Source organism: Nomascus leucogenys, chromosome 4, assembly GCF_006542625.1.
Source record: "Nomascus leucogenys isolate Asia chromosome 4, Asia_NLE_v1, whole genome shotgun sequence".
Lineage (NCBI taxonomy): Eukaryota > Metazoa > Chordata > Mammalia > Primates > Hylobatidae > Nomascus > Nomascus leucogenys.
This window is the reverse complement of record NC_044384.1, coordinates 47,880,733-47,901,989: the sequence shown is the minus strand read 5'-3', so window position 1 is coordinate 47,901,989 and position 21,257 is coordinate 47,880,733. Positions and strand designations below refer to the sequence as shown.

The 21,257-nt window shown below is 39.3% G+C and overlaps 1 protein-coding gene across 2 annotated transcripts in view; it reads right to left on the bottom strand.

Moving 5' to 3' along the window:
• The window catches only part of TRAPPC8 (trafficking protein particle complex 8), a 112,539-nt gene that overhangs the window by 42,459 nt on the left and 48,823 nt on the right, over positions 1–21,257 (bottom strand). For both annotated transcript variants that reach the window (XM_030810612.1, XM_030810613.1), the window contains exons 12-14: positions 18,467–18,598; positions 1,910–2,134; positions 859–967 (exon numbers count right to left, since the gene is read on the bottom strand). In XM_030810612.1, coding sequence (XP_030666472.1) covers positions 859–967; positions 1,910–2,134; positions 18,467–18,598 — 466 coding nt within the window. The remainder of the gene's footprint in view (positions 1–858; positions 968–1,909; positions 2,135–18,466; positions 18,599–21,257) is intronic.

Sequence of the window (21,257 nt, the reverse complement as noted above, 5' to 3'; positions counted from 1 at the left end):
GGACTACAGGCACGTGCCACCACGCCCAGCTAGTTTTTTGTATTTTTAGTAGAGACAGGGTTTCACCATGTTGGCCAGGATGGTCTCAATCTCTTGACCTCATGATCTGCCCGTCTTGGCCTCCCAAAGTGCTGGGATTACAGGTGTGAGCCACCACACCCGGCCACAATATAATTTTATATAAGCAAAAGATGGAAACAATCTATATAAAGTGGATGTTAAAATAAGGTACTTTATAAGCACTGAATAGAATATCTTACTAACATTAAAAGTTTATGAAGATTATATAATGACAAAAGCATTCTTTATGTGAGAAAAGCTGTTGTAATTACAACTGTTTTGTTTTCATTGTTTTTAGTTTTTAAAGCTGGAAAGAAAAACACCAAAATAGTAGTTATCTTCAGGTGGCAGGACAAAAGAAGTAATAGAGAGCTATTCATTTTCTCTTTTTTTTTCTTTTTTTGAGACCAAGTTTCACTCTGTCGCCCAGGCTGGAGTGCAGTGTCGTGATCTCAGCTCACTGCAACCTCCGCCTCCCGGGTTCACGCCATTCTCCTACCTCAGCCTCTTGAGTTGCTGGGATTACAAGCGTGTGCCACCATGCCCAGCTAATTTTTTGTGTTTTTAGTAGAGACGGGATTTCACCATGTTAGCCAGGATGGTCTCGATCTCCTGACCTCATGATCTGCCGGCCTCAGCCTCCCAAAGCGCTGGGATTATAGGCATGAGCCAACCGTGCCCGGCTGAGCTATTAATTTTCAAATATTCAACTATACATCGTTTTTTAAATGGAGAAAGGAAAAGAAGTTTTTTTTTTAATTGTCATTAGGTAATTAGGCTAAATAAAACTTTACTAACCGTCTGCTGGTCGTCTGTCATGGCCAAAAAAAACCCGTGTTGCTGAACTGTTAATATATGGTAAAGGAAGCTGTGGCAAAGGACCATCTGGTGACAGCTGACTTACATTCTGAGAGAAATATAAAAGGGAAAAAAAGAAGTAGTTTTTGTGAAAATGGTATTTTTATTTGTTTCCTCATTTCTTAATACACAAGGCATTAACAATATGTTAAGCAAGAATATTAAGATATATAATTACTAGTTTTATTTCACATATCAGTCATAAAATTTTACAACTCAGAAGCACTTCAGATATTTATTCTGTCTCAAAAGAATCTTACTGAGGTTACTCAGCTAATTACCTGGATGTTAAATACGCAAAACTTATTTTAGTAAGCATTTTACTTCTTATGACTCATTATAGCATCCTATCTGCCAAAATTCTAACCCATATAATTTCAAATTAATAAAGTCTAGACCCTAAGGGTAGTTATTTTCTGCATGATAGATATAATATGCACTATTCATAGGCCTTGGGAAAAAATTTACAACTTCCCATTTTTTCCATAAAACAATGCTTTATATGTTTATCTGCTTGCCTCAGTGAAACAGTTCTTCTTCCTGTTAATTTTTCTACATTGCACCATAATAGCCTGTCTACTTTCCACAGATCCATACCCCCTCATCTTTCACAAGGAAAAGAACATAGAATGTCCATCTCCAAAGGATGGTAAAGAGAACCCACTTAAACCAACTGTAAAATCGGTTGTGAGTCTATAAAAGCATGATGAATAAAGAATCCAGAAAACCCGTGGAATCTTTTTTTTTTAAGATTCTAAGAACAGCCACAAATCAAGTGTTCATTGTAATATTAAAATTCTCTTTTCAAGAACTGTGGAAGGGGCGATGTAACCAAGATCTATAGCCAAGAAGCCTAGCCTGCCACAGCTTTTTTATGACTGATAACTACATATATTCTAATAAAACTATCCTAAGATATAGTAATAAATAAATGCTTTTCACACTAAAATACAGTTTTAATATCTACTCCTGAATGAAAATAAGCATTCACCTTGTAAACATAAAGATATTCTCTGAGGAAAGCCCCCTGTTGAGCAGCAGATTGTTTACTTTCATTGATTAAAATATGCCTAAAAGCAGACACAGCATTATCCAGCTGTCTAAGAGTATAGGACTGGCGCCCAATAGTGAAATTAATGTGATCCTCTGCAAGAGACCAGCCTTTTCCTTTGTAAACTTGCATGGCTTGACAATAACAGCGTAAAGCATGCTTTTTCTGTAAGAAAATAAACAAAATAATGTATTATACTCCAAATTTGTTTGAACTAGAAAAAACAAATACAAATACACACATAGAAACAATTAAGTAACTGGTTCTTCCTCTAAGGGAGACTGGGATAATGAAGAAAATAAAACTAACATTTATGATAATCCCTTCACAATTATATATGGAATGATATAGATTAAGTTACCTGAGCCATTGTGTGTGTGTGTGTGTGTGTGTGTGTGTGTGTGTGTGTGTGTGTTAGAGAGGAGTAGGGTACCTAAAAGAGGAAAAGGGAGACCAGACTGCTTTGACATTTACCCACTACTTCTCTGAGCCACAATTTCAAAACGTCAACTTCAGAGGAAAGAGCTTACTTCTCAACTTGACTTCATCTACCTTAAATTCTTTCTGGAAAAAGGCAAGGAATATGTAAACAAACTTCCACATCTCAAATGGTCAGATTTCACTAATATTATGATGAAAAAAATGTTCTCATACTTTAACTAGAAGCATGCTATGTCTTCAAAGAGTTTCTCCATATTAAGTAAAACAACAAACACGTTTATCAAACTTTTTTCTTGCCTACAATCAGAGACTTACATTGAATGTATGTGGCCACATATGCCAGAGTACACATATGCCACAGTATTCCACAGTACAAAGTCTAATAATATATAAATAAGCTTTTTTTTCTATATTAAAAATTCACATACTGGACCAACCATGCTGATCCCAGCCTGCCTGCCTGCCTGCCTGCCTGACAGAACTCACTGGCCAGTGTTGTGACCACTGAAAGGTTATGCCTCACGCGGTTCAAATAAAGCAGTGGGCTAGGACAGCAGTACAGTAAACACTGCCTGGGCAAGACGTGACGGGGTTCTCTGCCAGCATCAGGTGCTACCACAGCCTCCTTTTCAAGGTGATGTTGGCAAGTGTCAGGGCATACTTCCTGGTATTCAGTGCATTTACTGCAGGACTTAAGAAGAGCAAGAGATTAACAATATACCAGAATGATATATAAGATGTGTGTTCAAAATGGAAAATTGCAAGGAATGCCAAAATCTTATGAGTATTGCAATAAGGATGCAACATTTGTGGCAATAAACATCATCAATGTAAAAAATCTAAAGAGGTACACAGAAAGACAGATCCTGTATGTTCTCACTCATATGTGGGAGCTAAAAAAGTGGATTTCATGAAAATAGAGAGTGAACTGGTGGTTACCAAAGGCCAGGGAGAGTGGGTGATGGAGAATGAAGTTGATTAATGGGTACAAATACATGGTTTGATAGAAGAAATAAGACCTAGTGTTAGACAGATCAGCAGGGTGACTATAGTTTACAACAATCTACTCTACATTTCAAAATAGAGAATTTGAATGGTTCTAAGGTGATGGATATCCCAAGTTCACCGATTTGATCTTTATAAATTATATGAATGTATGAAATTATCACATATACCCCAAACTATGTATGTCTATTATGTATCAATTTTTTTAAAAGGAGAGTATTTTCTTCAAGATCGCTTACAGCCGGGAGGGGTGGCTCACGCCTGTAATCCCAGCACTTTGGAAGGCTGAGGCGGGCAGATCATGAGGTCAGGAGATGGAGACCATCCTGGCTAACATGGTGAAACCCCGTCTCTACTAAAAATACAAGAAATTAGCCGGGCATGGTGGTGGGCGCCTGAAGTCCCAGCTACTCAGGAGGCTGAGACAGGAGAATGGCGTAAACCTAGGAGGCGGACCTTGCAGTGAGCCAAGATTGTGCCACTGCACTCCAGCCTGGGCGACAGTGTGAGACTCCATCTCGAAAAAAAAAAAAAAATGATCACTTACGAGGGACCTCAGATGCCAGTTCTCCTCAGAAAGATCAAAGTAACTAATGATCCAAACAGAAAACTGAGAAAAGACAGCCAGGATCTGATGAAGAACCCATGGAAAGAAACTAGAGTGCAGGAAAGAAAAACAACAAGAGTTTGGCAGGGATTGAGTGCTGAGGAACACAAAACCCCATGGAAAGGGTAAGTGGGAGTACTCCTCTGCTGCCCTCACCCCTCTGACCATCTGTTCACCATCCAACTGATGGGGAGTCCCTCTGCCCTCATGATCCAGGACAACACTAACAGTGGCAGTTTGAGAACGTCCCAGGGACAATGATGTGGGTGGCCAGCTCATACAGGCATGCCTGCCCTCCTTTCAGGCCTGAACTGAGACAGTAGATACCCCTTCCCTGCCCAGGAAATCTCTGCTCTTGAGTCACCGCTGCACCACCAGATCCCTAACATATTCACAACTGCTGTGACATTAGCAAGTTTAGGAGACCAGTGGGTCCCCAGAGAAGGTGTGAGACCCATGGAGATGTAACCCTTAATTTAGGCTGCCCCTACGGGAAGGGGGGACTGCAGCCTGCCAAAGCCCCACCTTGAGACAAAAGTAATGCAAGCAAGCAACAATCGCTGAAGTGGGCAGCCCCAGCGACTGGAAATGAACATGAAGAGGGGCTCATTTCCCGCCCACCTCATCCACTGTTGCGGACACAGGAGAGGTTCTCCCTGCTGGGAGCTGGCAGATGTGTTCTTGGGGAAAGCACTTCTCATGCTTTTTGTGGTGGCTCCATCCCAGCTATAAGTGAGCCTGGCCGGGTGCAGTGGCTCACGCCTATAATCCCAACACTTTGGGAGGCCAAGGGAGGCAGATAACAAGGTCAGGAGCTCGAGCCCATCCTGGCTAACACTGTGAAACCCCGTCTCTACTAAAAATACAAAAAATTAGCCAGGCGAGGTGGCGGGCGCCTGCAGTCCCAGCTACTCGGGAGGCTGAGGCAGGAGAATGGCGTGAACCCCAGGGGCTAGAGCCTGCAGTGAGCCAAGATCGTGCCACTGCACTCCAGCCTGGGCGCCAGCGAGACTCCGTCTCAAAAAAAAAAAAAAAAATGTGAGCCCATGGCCAGGTGCGGTGGCTCACGCCTATAATCCCAGGCACTTTGGGAGGCCGAGGTGGGTGGATCACCTGAGGTTGGGAGTTCGAAACCAGCCTGACCAACATGGTGAAACCCCGTCTCTACTAAAAACACAAAATTAGCCAGGCGTGGTGGCGCATGCCTGTAATCCCAGCTACTCGGGAGGCTGAGGCAGGAGAATCGCTTGAATCCAGGAGGCGGAGGTTGCAGTGAGCTGAGATCGCACCATTGCACTCCAGCCTGGGTAACAAGTGCAAAACTCTGTCTCAAAAAAAAAAAAAAAGTGATCTCATGCCAACTGGGCTTGCAGGAAGGGCAAGGCCCAATTCCCCCTCCCTACAGAGAAGCATCCGGGCAACAGAAGGTGGACAAGCTGCAAAGTTGTTTACCCTGTACTAGAGGGAGAAGTTCCGCCCTGAGCCCATTTTGGTGAGAGCTGCCCATTTTGGTGGAAGTGTACTCTGGCCAGAGTCTAATGGACAAAGTCTACATGAACTGATGGTTGTGAGCCCTCTGACAGGGGTGTGATAAGAAAGCTTCTGCGTGCTCAGGATGAGTAACTGGTGCACCCCACCCCAAAAAGGATCAAATAATCTACAAAGTAAATATTATCAGACTAACAACAGACTTCTCAGAAGAAACCTTACAAACAAAAAGAGATTTGGGGCCTGTTTTTACCCTTTTTAATGACAAAAACAGAAACAAAAAAACTGATAGCCAAGAATTTTACAGCCTGCCAAACTAAGCTTCAAAATTGAAGGAAAAAATAGTCTTTCCCAGACAAAAAATGCTAAAGAAATTTGTCACCACCCGACCAGCTCTACAAGAAATGCTCAAAGGAGTTCTAAACATGGAAACAAAAGGCTGATACCTGCTACCACAAAGGCACATGTTAAGTACAAAGTTCAAAGATCCTATAAGGCAGTTATACAACTGGGACTACAAAGCAACTAACAACATTATGACAAGTACAAAACCTCACTTATCAATATTAACTTTGAACAAAAATAGCTTAATTGTTCCACTCAAAAGACAAGATCCAAGCATATGCTATCTACAAGAGACCTATCTTCTGTGTAATGAGACCCATAGACTCAAAGTAAAGGGGCGGGGAAAGATCAACCACGCAAATGGAAAACAAGAAAGAGCAGGGGTTGTTATTCTTGTTATCAAATAAAATGGACTTTAAACCAACGACAGAAAAAAAAAGACAAAGAAGGGAATTATATAATGATAAAGAGTTCAATTCAACAAGAAGATTGAACTAGCCTAAACAAATACACACTCAATACCAGAGCATCCAAATTTATAAAACAAATACTACTAGACCGAAGAAAAGACAAATAGCCATACAGTAATACTGGGGGACTTCAACACCCCACTGGCAACACTAGACAGATTATCGAGGAAGAAAACTAACAAAGAAACTCTGGAATTAAATTGGACTCTTGACCAAATGGACCTAATAGACATCTATGGAACATTCCAACTGACAACCATTGGATATACATTTTTCTTATCTGTGCATGGAACATTCTCTGAAGTTGACCATATACTGGGTCACAAAGCAAGTCTCAAAAAATTTTAAAAAGTCAAAATCATATCAAGGATCTTCTCAGACCATAGTGGAATAAAATTAGAAATCAATACCAGGAGGAACTCTCAAAACCATACGAGTACACAGAAACTAAACAACTTGGTATTGAATGACTTTAGGGTAAACAATGAAATTAAGGCGGAAATTTTAAAAAATTTTGAAACAAATGAAAACAGAGACACAACATATCAATACCTCTCAGATACAGCAAAAGCAGTGTTAAGAGGAAAGTTTACAGCACTAAATGCTTGTATCAAAGACAGATCTCAAATTAATAATGTCACACCTAAAGGAAACAGAAACAAGAACAAACCAAGCCCAAGCTGGCAAAAGAAAAGAAATAAAGATCAGAGCAGATCTTTATTCTTCAAATGAAATTGAGACCAAAGAAATCATACAAAGAATCAACAAAATAAAAAGTTATTTGAAAACACAAACAAAATCGATGAGACTACTAGGCAAGATTAAGCAAGAAAAAGAAGAGATGATTTTAATAAGCACAGATATGACAAAGGTGACATCACAACTGATACCACAGAAATACAAAAGATCATCAGAGACTACTATGAACCCCTATACACACAAACTAGAAAACCTAGAGAAAATGGGTCAATTCCCAGAATCATACAATCTCCCAAGACTGAACCAGGAAGAAACTCAAATCTTGAATAGGTCATTAACTAGTTGCAAAATTCCATCAGTAATTTAAAAAAAAAAATCAACAACCAAATGAAGCCCAAGATCAGCTGGATTCAAAGCCAAATTCTACCATGTGCACGAAGAAAAGCTGGTACCAATTTTACTGAAACTATTCAAAAAAAAAATTTTATATATATTCTATATATATATATATATATATATATGAAGAAAGATTCCTCCTTAACTAATATCATCCTGATATCAAAATCTGGCAATGACATACACACAAAAAGAAAACAAGTCAATACCCATGATGAACACAGAAGCAAAAATCAATAAAATACTAGCAAACCAAATCCAGCTGGACATCAAAAAGTCAAATTAATCGCAATCCAGTGGGTTTTATTCCAGAAATACGAAGATGGTTCAATATTTGCAAATCAATAAATGTTACTCACCACATAAAGAGAATTAAAAACCATATGATCATCTCAATAGATACAGAAAAAGCATTCAATAAAGTCCAAAATCCCTTCATGATAAAAACCCTTAACAAACTAAGCATTGTAAGAAACATACCTAAAAATAATAAGACCCGTATATGACAAATTCACAGCCAACATCATATTGAATGGGGAAAAGTTGAAAGCATTCCCTCTAAGTGGAACAAGACAAGGATGTACACTCTGCACTCACACCACTTCTATTCAACATAGTACTAGAAACCCTAGCCAGAGCAATCAGGCAAGAGAAAGAAGAAAAAGCATCCAAATAGGAAAAGAGGAAGTGAAATGATCTTTGTTCAGTGATGACAAGATCCTATACCTGGAAAAACCTAAAGATTCCTCCTAAAGACAGTAGTCGTTAGGATAAATGACTTCAGTAGTTTCATGATACAAATTTAATGCACAAAAATCAGTTGTGTTTCTATACAGTAATAAAACTCAAGATGAGAACCAAGTAAGAACTCAATCCCATTTACAACTGCCACACACACACAAAATAAAATACCTGGAATACATTTAACCAAGGAGGTAAAAGAAAACTACAAAACACTGATAAAAGAAAGTATAGACACAAACAAACGAACAAAAAAAACCCCACACTCACAGATAAGGAGAAATCAATATAGTTAAAATAACTATATTGCCCAAAGCAATCTACAGATTCAACAAACTATCTATCAAATAAATAATGTCATTTTCCACAGAATTAGAAAAAACTATTCTAAAATTCATATGGAACCAAAAAAGAGCCTGAGTAGCCAACAAAGTCCTAAGCAAAAACAAAGCCCGAGGCATCATATTCCCCAACTTCAAACTACACTACAAGGCTATAGTAACCAAAACAGCATGGTACTGGTGCAAAAAATAGACATGTGAACAATGGAATAGAATACAGAACTCAGAAATAAAAAAGCATACCTGCAACCAACAGATCTTTAACAAAGTCTACAAAACTAAGCAATGGGGAGAAGGACTCCCCATTCAATAAACAGTGCTGGGATAACCAGGCTAACCATATTCAGAAGAATGAAACTAGACCCCTACCTATCACCATATACAAAAAATTAACTGGAGATGGATTAAAGACTTAAAGACCTCAAAGTATAAAAAAATCCTAGAAGAAAACCCAGGAAATACCCTTCTGGATATCAGCCTTGGCAAAAAATTTATGAGTAAGTCCTCAAAAGCAATGGCAACAAAAACAAAAATTGATGACTGGTACCTAATTAAACTAAAAAGCTTCTACACAGCAAAAGAAACTATTGGCAGAATAAACAACCTCCAAAATGTGAGAAAATACCTGCAAACTACACATCCGACAAAGGACTAACATCCAGAATCTAAAAGTAACTTAAATCAAGAAAAAAATCAAATAATCCCATTAAAAAGTGGGCAAAGGACATAAACAGACACTTCTCAAAAGATACACAAGCAGCCATGAAAAATATGAAAAAATACTGAACATCACTAATCATTAGAGAAATGTAAATCGAAACAATGAGATACCATCTCATACCAGTTTAGAATGGCTATTTTAAAAGGCTATGGAGAAAAGAGAACAGTTATACACTGTTGGTGGGAATGTAAGTTAGTTCAGCCAGTGTGGAAAGCAATTTGGAGGTTTCTCCAACAGATAAAAGAGAACTACCATTCAACCCAGTAATCCCATTACTAGGTATGTACCCAAAGAAAAGTAAATTGTTCTACCAAAAAGACACCTGTATTCTTATGTTCATCACAGCACTATTCACAGTAGTACAAACATGGAATCAACCTATGGTGCCCATCAATGGTGGACTGTATAAAGAAAATGTGGTACATACACACCATGGAATACAACGTGGCCATAAAAAAGAATGGTATCACATCCTTTGCAGCAACATGGATGGAGCCAGAGGCCATTATCATAAGTGAAATAAATCAGAAATAGAGAATCAAATAGGCAATGCTCTCACTTATAAGTGGAAGCTGAACAATGGGCATGCATGGACATAAAGAGGAAATAATAAATACTGGGCACACCAAAAGGGGAGAGAGAGGAAGAGAAGGAAGTGAGGGTTGAAAAACAACCTACTGGGTAATATATTCACTATTTGGGTGATGGGTTAGTTCTCTGAAGCCCAAATCACAGCATTACACAATATACTCATGCGGCAAACCCAGACATGGACCTCCTGAACTTGTAATTATTTTTATTTTTTTCGAGACAGAGTCTCGCTCTGTCGCCCAGGTTGGAGTGAAGTGGCATAATCTCGGCCTACTGCAACCTCCGCCTCCTGGGTTCAAGCAATTCTCCTGCCTCAGCCTCCCAAGTAGCTGGGATTACAGGCGCACGCTACCACGCCTGGCTAATTTTTGTGTTTTTAATAGAGGTGGGGTTTCACCATGTTGGCCAGGCTGGTCTCGAACTCCTGAACTCGTGATCCACCCACCTCAGCCTCCCAAAGTGCTGGGATTACAGGCATGAGCCACCGTGCCTGGCCTCTGTAATTACTGTTTTAAAAGAGAGGTACAGCCGGGAGCAGTGGCTCACACCTGTAATCCCAGCACTTTGGGAGGCTGAGGTGGGTGGATCATGAGTTCAGGAGTTCGAGACCAGCCTGGCCAACATGGTGAAACCCCACCTCTATTAAAAATACAAAAATTAGCCAGGAGTCGTAGCGTGCGCCTGTAATCTCAGCTACTTGGGAGGCTGAGGCAGGAGAATCGCTTGAACCCAGGAGACGGAGGTTGCAGTGAGCCGATATCATGCCACTGCACTCCAGCCTGGGCGACAGAGCGAGACTCCGTCTCAGAAAAAAAAAAAAAAGAAAGGTACAGACTACCTCTCAGTGCCAGCAGCAGTATGTCTGACAGAAAAGATGACCAAAAAAGAAGGGATGGGAAATTGATGCTGACCAAACACACTATAAAAGTACACCCTGTAGAAAACCAAAAAAGCAGCAAAAACACCAAAGCAGTTATCCAATGTCAGCCACCACAAAAAGAAGATAGACAGTAGAGTGGGTAGCACCCACTATAATAGCTAGAAGACTTCCCACATCTCTACATCAAAATAAATTTCCAAAGAAAAAGGTCCAAGTTCCAGTCAATCACAATTCATGGAGATAGCTTTCCTCCAGATCTGGCTCTGAACTCACCAGGTACTAACCACTTGGCCATCACTGCCCAACTAATGAAAGAAGTGAACACTGAAGAAGATACTACATCAAAAGGATCAAATGTTTTCAAAAAAGAGGACTGCAAAGTTGAAGGCTGATTTTTAATAACAGGTATCTCAAATAGAGACAAATTAACCAGACAGAAGAAACCCAAAAGTGGTTAACAGTTCTAAAAACCTAAAAGTTTTTAGAGCTGCAGTTTAAAAACCAAGAGAAATCCTGAAACAAGCAAGCATCTGCTTTGTTCAAAGGCAAGAAGTATATGAACTCAGTAATAATAATGACTGTGAAAAACCAGTTGGGAGGTCGAGCATGGTGACTTACACCTGTAATCCTAGCACTCTGGGAGGCTGAGGCAGGTGGATTGCCTGAGGTCAGGAGTTCAAGACCAGCCTGTCCAACATGGTGAAACCCCATCTCTATTAAAAATACAAAAATTAGCTGGGCTTGGTGGCAGACACCTGTAATCCCAGCTACTCGGGAGGCTGAGGCAGGAGAATCGCGTCAACCCGGGAGGCGGAGGTTGCAGTGAGCCGAGATGGAGCCACTTCACTGCAGCCTGGGCAAAACAGCGAAACTCTGCCAAAAAAACAAAAACAAAAAACAAAACCAGATGGGAGTTTCCAGAGCATTAGCATATGGAGTCATGGATAGAGTTAGAGGCTTTGTTATTATCTTGTAACTAGAAGTTATTTTATGAAATGTAATTTTGATGTGGTCATCCCTCTTTATACCACTGCACTGGGCCAAATGGAAATACCGGCGTGTGCTAAAACTGCACGTGAGTATATAGTGAATGTGTGTGTGTGTATTTATATGTGTGTATATATTTATGATGTATGCACATTTTTACACAACTGGTTTGTTCTGTAGTGATACAGTTTGGTATTCTTTTCTTCTGGCTATTGCTGCACCCTATCACAAGCATAAGCAGCTATTTGGCATAAATTACTTATCACTGCCACTCTCTGAACTCACACAACCTCCATCCTAAAAAATGGGATTTGGTACCAAGAAAAGGCTTTTTTTCACTAAACTTTTGTTTCAAAATATACTAGTTTCCACTGTCCTTCATACGTGCCTTATAGTATTGTCAGAATTGTCTTTGAGGGAGTTTTTTGTTTTTGTTTTTTTTTTTTTTTTTTTTGATGAGACGGAGTCTCACTCTTTCGCCCAGGCTGGAGCGCAGTGGCGCAATCTCGGCTCACTGCAAGCTCCGCCTCCCAGGTTCACGCCATTCTCCTGCCTCAGCCTCCTGAGTAGCTGGGACTACAGGCGCCCGCCACTACGCCCGGCTAATTTTTTGTATTTTTAGTAGAGATGGGGTTTCACCATGGTCTCGATCGCCTGACCTCGTGATCCGCCCACCTCGGCCTCCCAAAGTGCTGGGATTACAGGCATGAGCCACCGTGCCTGGCCTGAGGGAGTTTTTTAAAGAAATATTTTCTTGGCTGGGTGTTGTAGCTCGTGGCTGCAATCCTAGCACTTTAGGGGGCCAAGGTGGGATGATCTCTTGAAGCCAGGAGTTTGAGACCAGCCTAGGCAACACAGTGAGACTCCATTTCTTAAAAAAATTAAGTTTTTTTTTTTTTTTGAGGTGGAGTCTCACTGTGTAGCCCAGGCTGGAGTGCAGTGGCGCGATCTCGGCTCACTGCAAGCTCCGCCTCCCAGGTTCATGCCATTTTCCTACCTCAGCCTCCCGAGTAGCTGGGACTACAGGCACCCGCCACCACACCCAGCTAATTTTTTTTTGTATTTTTAGTAGAGACGGGGTTTCACCGTGTTAGCCAGGATGGTCTCAATCTCCTGACCTCATGATCCGCCTGCCTCAGCCTCCCAAAGTGCTGGGATTACAGGCGTGAGCCATTGCACCCGGCCAAAATTAAGTAAGTTGTTTTTAAAAAGAAATACTTTATTGATTAAGTGATAAATAAAAATAGTCTGCCACTGGACAGCATGAAATGAGAACACAGGATGTGTTCTGTATATTCCTACAAACATACCGAATTTGAATCTCATCATGAAAATAGCAGAGACATGTAACTTGGGACAATCTACAAAAAGCATTGGACTATAACCTTCACGAGTGTTTAAGTCATGAAGTCAAACAATCCTTTGACTAAAAAAGGACAAAACATCCTATGCCCTTTGATAAAAGACATGCACGGGATGACTGTCAAAATCTGAATGGGGTCTGAGGATTACACAGTAGCTCTGTATCAATGCCAATTTTTTTTTTACTTTGATGGTTATGCTATGGTTATGTAAGGGAAAGTTCTTGTTTCTAGAAAATAAGTAATACGGTCCGGGCATGGTGGCTCACGCCTGCAATCCCAGCACTTTGGGAGGCCGAGGTGGGCAGATCACCTGAGGTCAGGAGTTTGAGACCAACCTGACCAACATGGAGAAACCCTGTCTCTACTAAAAATACAAAAAAAATTAGCCAGGCATGGTGGTGCATGCCCGTAATCCCAGCTACTCCGGAGGCTGAGGCAGGAGAATTGCTTGAACCCGGGAGGCGGAGGTTGCGGTGAGCCGAGATCGCGCCACTGCACTCCAGCCTGGGCAACAAGAGCAAAACTCCGTCTCAAAAAAAAGAAAAATAAGAAAATAAGAAATATATCCTAAGGTATTTGAGGATAATAGGGCAAGAGATAAACCACTTAACACTCAAATGGCAAAAAGAAAAATTTCTGAACAGTGCTTGCAACTTTTCTATAAACTTGAGACTGTTTCCAAATTATTATTATTATTATTATTATTATTATTATTATTATTATTTTGAGATGGAGTTTTGCTCTTGTTGCCCAGGCTGGAGTGCAATGGTGCAATCTTGGGTCACCGCAACCTCCACCTCCTGGGTTCAAGTAATTCTCCTGCCTCAGCCTCCTGAGTAGCTGGGATTACAGGCATGCGCCACCATGTCTGGCTAATTTTTTTGTATTTTTAGTAGAGACGGGGTTTCTCCATGTTGATCAGACTGGTCTCAAACTCCTGACCTCAGGTGATCAGCCCACCTTGGCCTCCCAAAGTGCTGGGATTACAGGTGTGAGCCAATACGCCCGGCCTGTTTCCAAATTAATTTTTAAGTGATGTTTCTTGGGAAAAAAAAGCAACCCTATCTTTAGCATTTAGTAAAGGAACACAGTATTAAAAACTGATAGATATAGAAAAAGAGTCGAATGCGTCTGCGTGTTCAAGTGGATTTTGGAATGAGTTCAAGTGGATTTTTGAAGATTTTTTGGAAAAGAAATTTAAATGAGGTAACAAGGTTTGAGTCAGCTTTTTATAGTAAGAACAGAAAGAAAGGTTGTTTAATCACATACACTCTTCCCCAGGGTTTTAATTTTTTTTTTTTTACTGACTAAACTTTCATGCCACTTCTTTTTAAAATGCACTTTACTTTCTGATATTCTTAATGAAAAGTCATTGAACTATAAACAACTTCTGGGATGCCGAGCGCAATGGCTCACGCCTGTAATCTCAGTACTTTGGGAGGCTGAGGCAAGCGGATCATGAGGTCAGGAGTTCGAGACCAGCTTGGCCAACATGGTGAAACCACGTCTCTACTAAAAATACAAAAAGCAGCCAGGCGTGGTGGCACGTACCTGTAGTCCCAGCTACTCGGGAGGCCGAGGCAGGAGAATCACTTGAACCTGGGAGGTGGAGGTTGCAGTGAGCCGAGATGGCACCACTGCACTCCAGCCTGGGTGACACACACACACACACACACACACACACACACACACACACTTCTGGGGCAAGATAAGTGATTCAGCATGAATTCTCAAATAGAGGACTAAGAGAAACGGCATTACTCTATAACTTCTCTCATTCTCACTCATCCCTACCAATACAACCCTGTTTTAAATTCAAATGTCATGAAAAGTTGGTGCTAGTTATCAAAAAGCTTATCCACCATAATCAAGCTGGCTTCATCCCTAGGATGCAAGGCCGGTTCAACATACGCAAATCAATAAAGGTAATTTATCACATAAACAGAACTAAAGAGAAAAACCACATGATTATCTCAATAGATGCAGAAAACATTTTTGATAAAATTCAACATCTCTTCATGTTAAAAACTCTCAATAAACTGGGTATCGAAGGAACATACCTCAAAATAGTAAGAGCTGGCCGGGCGTGGTGACTCACGCCTGTAATCCCAGCACTTCGGGAGGCCAAGGCGGATGGATCACCTGAGGTCAGGAGTTCAAGACCAGCCTGGCCAATGTGGTGAAACCCTGTCACTACTAAAAATACAAAAAATTACCCAGGTGTGGTGGCGAGTGCCTGTAACCCCAGCTACTTGGGAGGCTGAGGCAGGACAATTGCTTGAACCCGGGAGGCGGAGGTTGCGGTGAGCCGAGATCACGCCATTGCACTCCAGCCTGGGCAACAGGAGCGAAACTCCATCTCAAAAAAAAAAAAATAGTAAGAGCCATTTACGACAAACCCACAGCCAATATCATACTGAATGGACAAAAGGTGGAAGTATTCTCCCTGAAAACCAGCACAAGACAAGGATGCCCTCTCTCACCACTGCTATTCAACATAATATTGGAAGTTCTGGCCAGGGCAATCAAGCAAGAGAAAGAAATAAAGGGTATTCAAATACGAAGAGAGGAAATGAGATTGTCTTTGTCTGCAAATGACACGATCCTATGTCTAGAAAACCCCATTGTCACAGCCCAAAACCTTCTTAAGCTGATAAGCAACTTCAGCAAAACCTCAGGATATAAAATCAATGTGCAAAAATCACAAGCATTCCTACACATCAACAACAGACAAGCAGAGAGCCAACCAAAAAGTGGGCAAAGAACATGAACAGACACTTCTCAAAAGAAGACATTTATGTAGCCAAAAAACACATGAAAAAAAGAAAGCTCAACATCACTGATCATTAGAGAAATGCAAATCAAAACCACAATGAGACACCATTTCATGGCAGTCAGAATGGTGATTATTAAAAAGTCAAAGCTGGGCGTGGTGGCTCACACCTGTAATCCCAGCACTTTGGGAGGCTGAGGAAGGTGGACCACCTGAGGTTGGGAGTTCAAGACTAGCCTGACCAACATGGAGAAACCTCATCTCTACTAAAAATACAATATTAGCCGGGCATGGTGATGCATGCCTGTAATCCCAGCTACTCGGGAGGCTGAGGCAGGAGAATTCTGTTTTATGGCACACATATGTTCACTGCAGCATTATTCGCAATAGCAGAGACATGGAATCAACCCAAATGTCCATCAATGATAGACTGAATAAAGAAAATGTGGTACATGCATACACACCATGGAATACTATGCAGCCATAAAAAGGAAAGAGATCATGTCCTTTGCAGGGACATGGAGGAAGCTGGAAGCCATTATCTTCAGCAAACTAACACAGGAACAGAAAACCAAATACCGCATGTTCTCACTTGTAAGTGGGAGCTGAACAATGAGAACACATGGACACAGTCCAACACACACTGGGGCCTGTTGAGGTGTAGGGTGGGGAGATGGAAAGCATTAGGAAAAAGAGTTAATGAATGCTGGGCTTAATACCTAGGTGATGAGTTGATGGGTGCAGCAAACCACCATGGCACACGTTTACCTATGTAACAAACCTGCACATCCTGCACATGTACATTGGAACTTAAAAATTTTAAAAACATAATAAAAAATTGGTGCTTCTCAGAAACAACTAGGCCTCAGTCAGAATTATATGTGTTCTATGCACCCTAACTTCCAAGGAAGAGACTGTTCTTGATGCACTTCAATTAAATATATATTGTATTGGCTTATCTAGTAGATCTTACTTTATAGTTATATTCTCATATTTCCACAAACTGTACTGTTTTGTGAAAGAGCTGTCTTGGGTTCAGAGTGTATAGAGTGGTCATGAAATAGCAAACCCAGCTACCTTGAATCATTAACTTCACAGGGTTATATACTACAGTAAGAGATGATTATGAAGCCAGATAGCAAATGTATCTCAACCTACCACAAAGGTAGCATTTTTAACTTGTTACGTTATTTCCTAGAAGCAATATGCTCTATAATTTGGGAAGGTAGATACAAGCAGCTGTTTCTAGTTCCAATGACATTACCATTCTCACAAATGAAACCATTCACAAAAGTGGACAAAGATGTAGAAAAATGATGACTTATTTTCAATAGGAGACAATAGACCATTTCTAATGGGACATATATTTTCTTTCAAGCAAAGGAAACCTCCTGCTTAATACATTTTGTCATTTTTTGAACAGAAACCTTTTAACCAAAGATATACACAGTGGGGTAATATGTTTCAGATGCACTTGCATTTGATATTGAAGAAAAGCCATGAAAAGTAATAATAGTTTTTTTTTTTAAGTTTTTCCCATGTTACAGCCCGAGAAATTCTAATTCATGGACTGTATCAATTATTATAAAGACGTTTAATTTTATATTAAGATTAGAAACGTTTTTTAATGAACATTAAGCAAGTCCACATATTTTCTAACTTTCCACAGGTTCCAAAAATAGAGGAAGGAACTCAATTTTGAAATGTTGGTTTTAAAAAATTACAATATTTTTACATGAAATTGAGAGTAATTTCTGAACATCTTTACTTCTTTGTACCTTTGAAATAATGTACGTTGTGTAAAACACTGGGATACTTTGGTTAGCAGACTTACAAAAATTAAGGATGTTCATAGTTACATTTCATACTTAGTAAATTCATATTAACTAAATTTTTAAAAGATCCTCATATGCCCCTAATAGATCAAAAGCTCCTTAAGAGGTAAGACCATGTTGATTTTATGGGTGTATGTTCAGTTCCTAGTATAGTCTCTGAAATATAGAGATGGTTGTTTAATGGTTGTTTAATCCAAGTTTCTATTTATATTTATAGTAAATCACCATCTCCCTACTGCTACTCTCAGCCTCCAAGAAAGCTAGCTCTCTCCGACTAATGGTTCTAGGACAACTGGGGCCAGACAAATCTCTCTAAATCAGTAAAGATCCCAGCAATTCAACTGCTTCAAGAGACAACAGACAGAAGATGTCTTTACATCAAGTATTTAGTCAACAGCATTATAAAGCACTCTGAAACAGAAAGAGTAGGATTTTTTTAAAAAATACTTTGAAAGAGAACAGAAGATCAGAGCTGAAATAGGGAGAATTCATTCCTGCTTGAATGCATACAAACTATCTGGCCTTTCACAGATGTGATTTAGTTTTACCTAACCAAAATTTGGATAAAATTACAAATTTTATAAATAAAAAAACCCCAAGGCTCAGAGAAGTAGCTTGACCAAAGCTGTGAGTAGAAGATCAAAATTTATAGCCAGATTTGTCTAAATCCAAATCTCACGCCGTTACCAATATATTACCTCAGAACAAAAATTAATTTAGTTTTTAAGATCCTTTTTAAATAATAAAAATGGACAAATGACACACATTTATGAAATAAATAGCAACTTTTCATTGTAAAGCAAATGCACTCACCTGCCCTGCTTTACTAAATCGATGGCCTGCCAATATCATATGAAATGCGTATTTTCTAACCATGGGACTTTTCATGTTTATAAAGCAATGTGCTGCCTGTTCCAAAAGAAGTGCACTTCGAAGATCAGAATCCTAGTGAATGTTTAAAAGAGAAAAAGGTTAGATTCACCAAGTTAAAAGTAAATAGATAACGAGTGAAAAAAACATTTAATTTCTTAAATATAGCATATCCAATGTTTAACTTAAGAGTACATGAGGGCAAAGATCAAGGGGCAAACCAATCTTGATTTTTCCAATAGACACAAAATTCTTTTAAGCTTTGAAAACATTTTCTACCATGAAATACTTAGCTTTTCATAAAAGCCAAATGTCTGGTTATGATAATGTGCCATGTACCAAATCTGTGAATAATTGTAATCCCTTCTCGAATGGCAAAAAAGTATGTAAACTACAAATTTAATACAGGTATACCGATAAAAAATAAACCAGAAAACATTTACACCAATCGAATTTCCTCTGAAAATTGACTTGTTAGCATATTTTCATCCACCCAAGAAAACATGTACATAGATTATGAAATATTCTAATCCACTACTTCATTCTCTGTAAAATTTTACTGTATTTAAAGGAATCCTCAACTTTTGCTATAATCCAGAGGGCCAAATCGACTGCATTTCATTAAAAAATTCAGAAGGCTTCAGCTTCAAAGATTTTCTTTTCACCTGTTATTACTGCATTAATAAAGAATACAACTCAAGTAAGTTTCCACTTCAACTGAACCTTACAGTACAGCATCTACAAAACCACATACTACATTACGTCACTGCCCTTAAGACAAATCTTTTGACTGAAAGAGTCATCACTTTACAGATAACTGAGAAAGTACTGAAGGTTGCTGATTAAATATCAACAACATTTTCACCAAAACTTTCTCCAGGTTTTTAGCTGTTCTCAAGCTGAACTTACCATGCCCTTCCATGTGTTCTGCTGCCATTATTTTCCCCAGGGAAAGTTGAAAACAGAAAACATTGACTTTAAATGCGATAATTTCAACAAATTATAGTTACATCAAAAGTGTTCACAGACCATTGATTATCATAAACTATCTCTGCGTCAATCATAGAATTATACTAGAGCTGAAACAGACTCGAGGAAATCATCTAGAAAGCATTCAGTAAATGGCAGCTATTATCTATTTCATCCTCCTCCTGACAAAAACTAAATGATTAGTTGATTGCTCTAGTAATTAAGATCCAAAAGCTAGTAAGTAAAGAAGTCAGAAATACGTAATTAATGAGTGGTTCTTAAAAACAGGTTTGTGTCAGAAATACTTAGGGGAGCTTGGGAGCCTATTTTATTTTTTAGAAAAATGTTTTCTTTTTAAAAATTATTAATACAAACTCATTTTTTTAAAAAGAATACATATTTGAAGAAAAAAGTGAACATCTTTCTTTCCTAGCCCATGCTTCATTTCATTTGCCAGAGGTAACTATTCTTTACAGCTTAGTAGTATTGTGTCATTTGTCACCCCTCCTGCATATGTATGTGAATGTGTTTACATGCCTAATACATATGGATTTTTAAAAATACACATATATTTGGATACATAAGTGGTATTTATATAGAGTACCTCGCTTTTTTCACTTATGTAATGGACATCTTTCTAAGACATCTACATCTGTCTCATTTATTTTAAAGCTAACTGTATTCCATTCTATAAATGTACCCTAACTTACCAATTGTTTCATATTTTGTTACTACATAAAATGATTTGATAACTATCTTTATAGAAACATATTTGAATAATTATTCAAATATTTTTAATAGAGAAATTTCTGGAAGTAGAACTGCAGAGTTAATGAAAGCTATGCATATACTACTTCAGATTCTAATCAATATAGCCAAACTGCTACAAAAAAAGTAGCACCAATACATACTCTCATCAACAAAGAATAAGAGTATATGTGTTCCACTCTACTCAGCCAAAAATCTTTAAAATTTTTAGCTAATAAAATAAAAATGACACCTGGGAGCTCACATCTGTAATTCCAGAACTTTGGGAGGTGAAGGTGGGGGATTGTTTGAGCCAAAGCGTTCAAGACCAGCCTAGGCAACAAAAAGAGACCCCCATCTCTACAAAAATTAGCTGGGCATGATGATGAGTGTCTGTGGTCCTAGCTGCTTGGGAGGCTGAGGCAGGAGAATCACCTGAGCCTGGGAGGCTGCGGCTGCAGTGAGCCATGAATGCACCACTGTACTCCAGCCTTGGTGAACGAATGACGCCCTGTCTCAAAAAAGGGGAAAAAAAAAACACAACATCTTGTTCCTTAACATACATTTCATAGTAGGGCTGTTAATCTTTTCATATGTTTAGGGGATTTTGTACTTTTCCTGTGAATTGCCTGTTTATGCTCTTTTGTGAATGGTTTGTTGAGATTTTCTGCTTTTTAAGAGCCCTTTGTATACTCTTAATATTGGTCCTTTGTGATATATTTTGCAAATAGTATTTTCCAGTTTTGACATGAAAGAGTTTATTATTTTGCAGGGAAGCACACTCTCTTTGCCTTTATAGTGTCAAGATATTACATCAAACTAAGAAAGGATGTTATCATTCCAGGACTTTAAAAAGTGCTCTCCTAGTATTTGCTTCTAGGTGTGTGTGTGTGTGTGTGTGTGTGCGTGTGTGTGTGTGTGTGTTACTCTGGTTTCACTTTTTATTATAGCTTAATCAAGTCATAATATATTAAAACACAATGAATAAGCTAAGATTCCAACCCAAACAGCTGGTTAG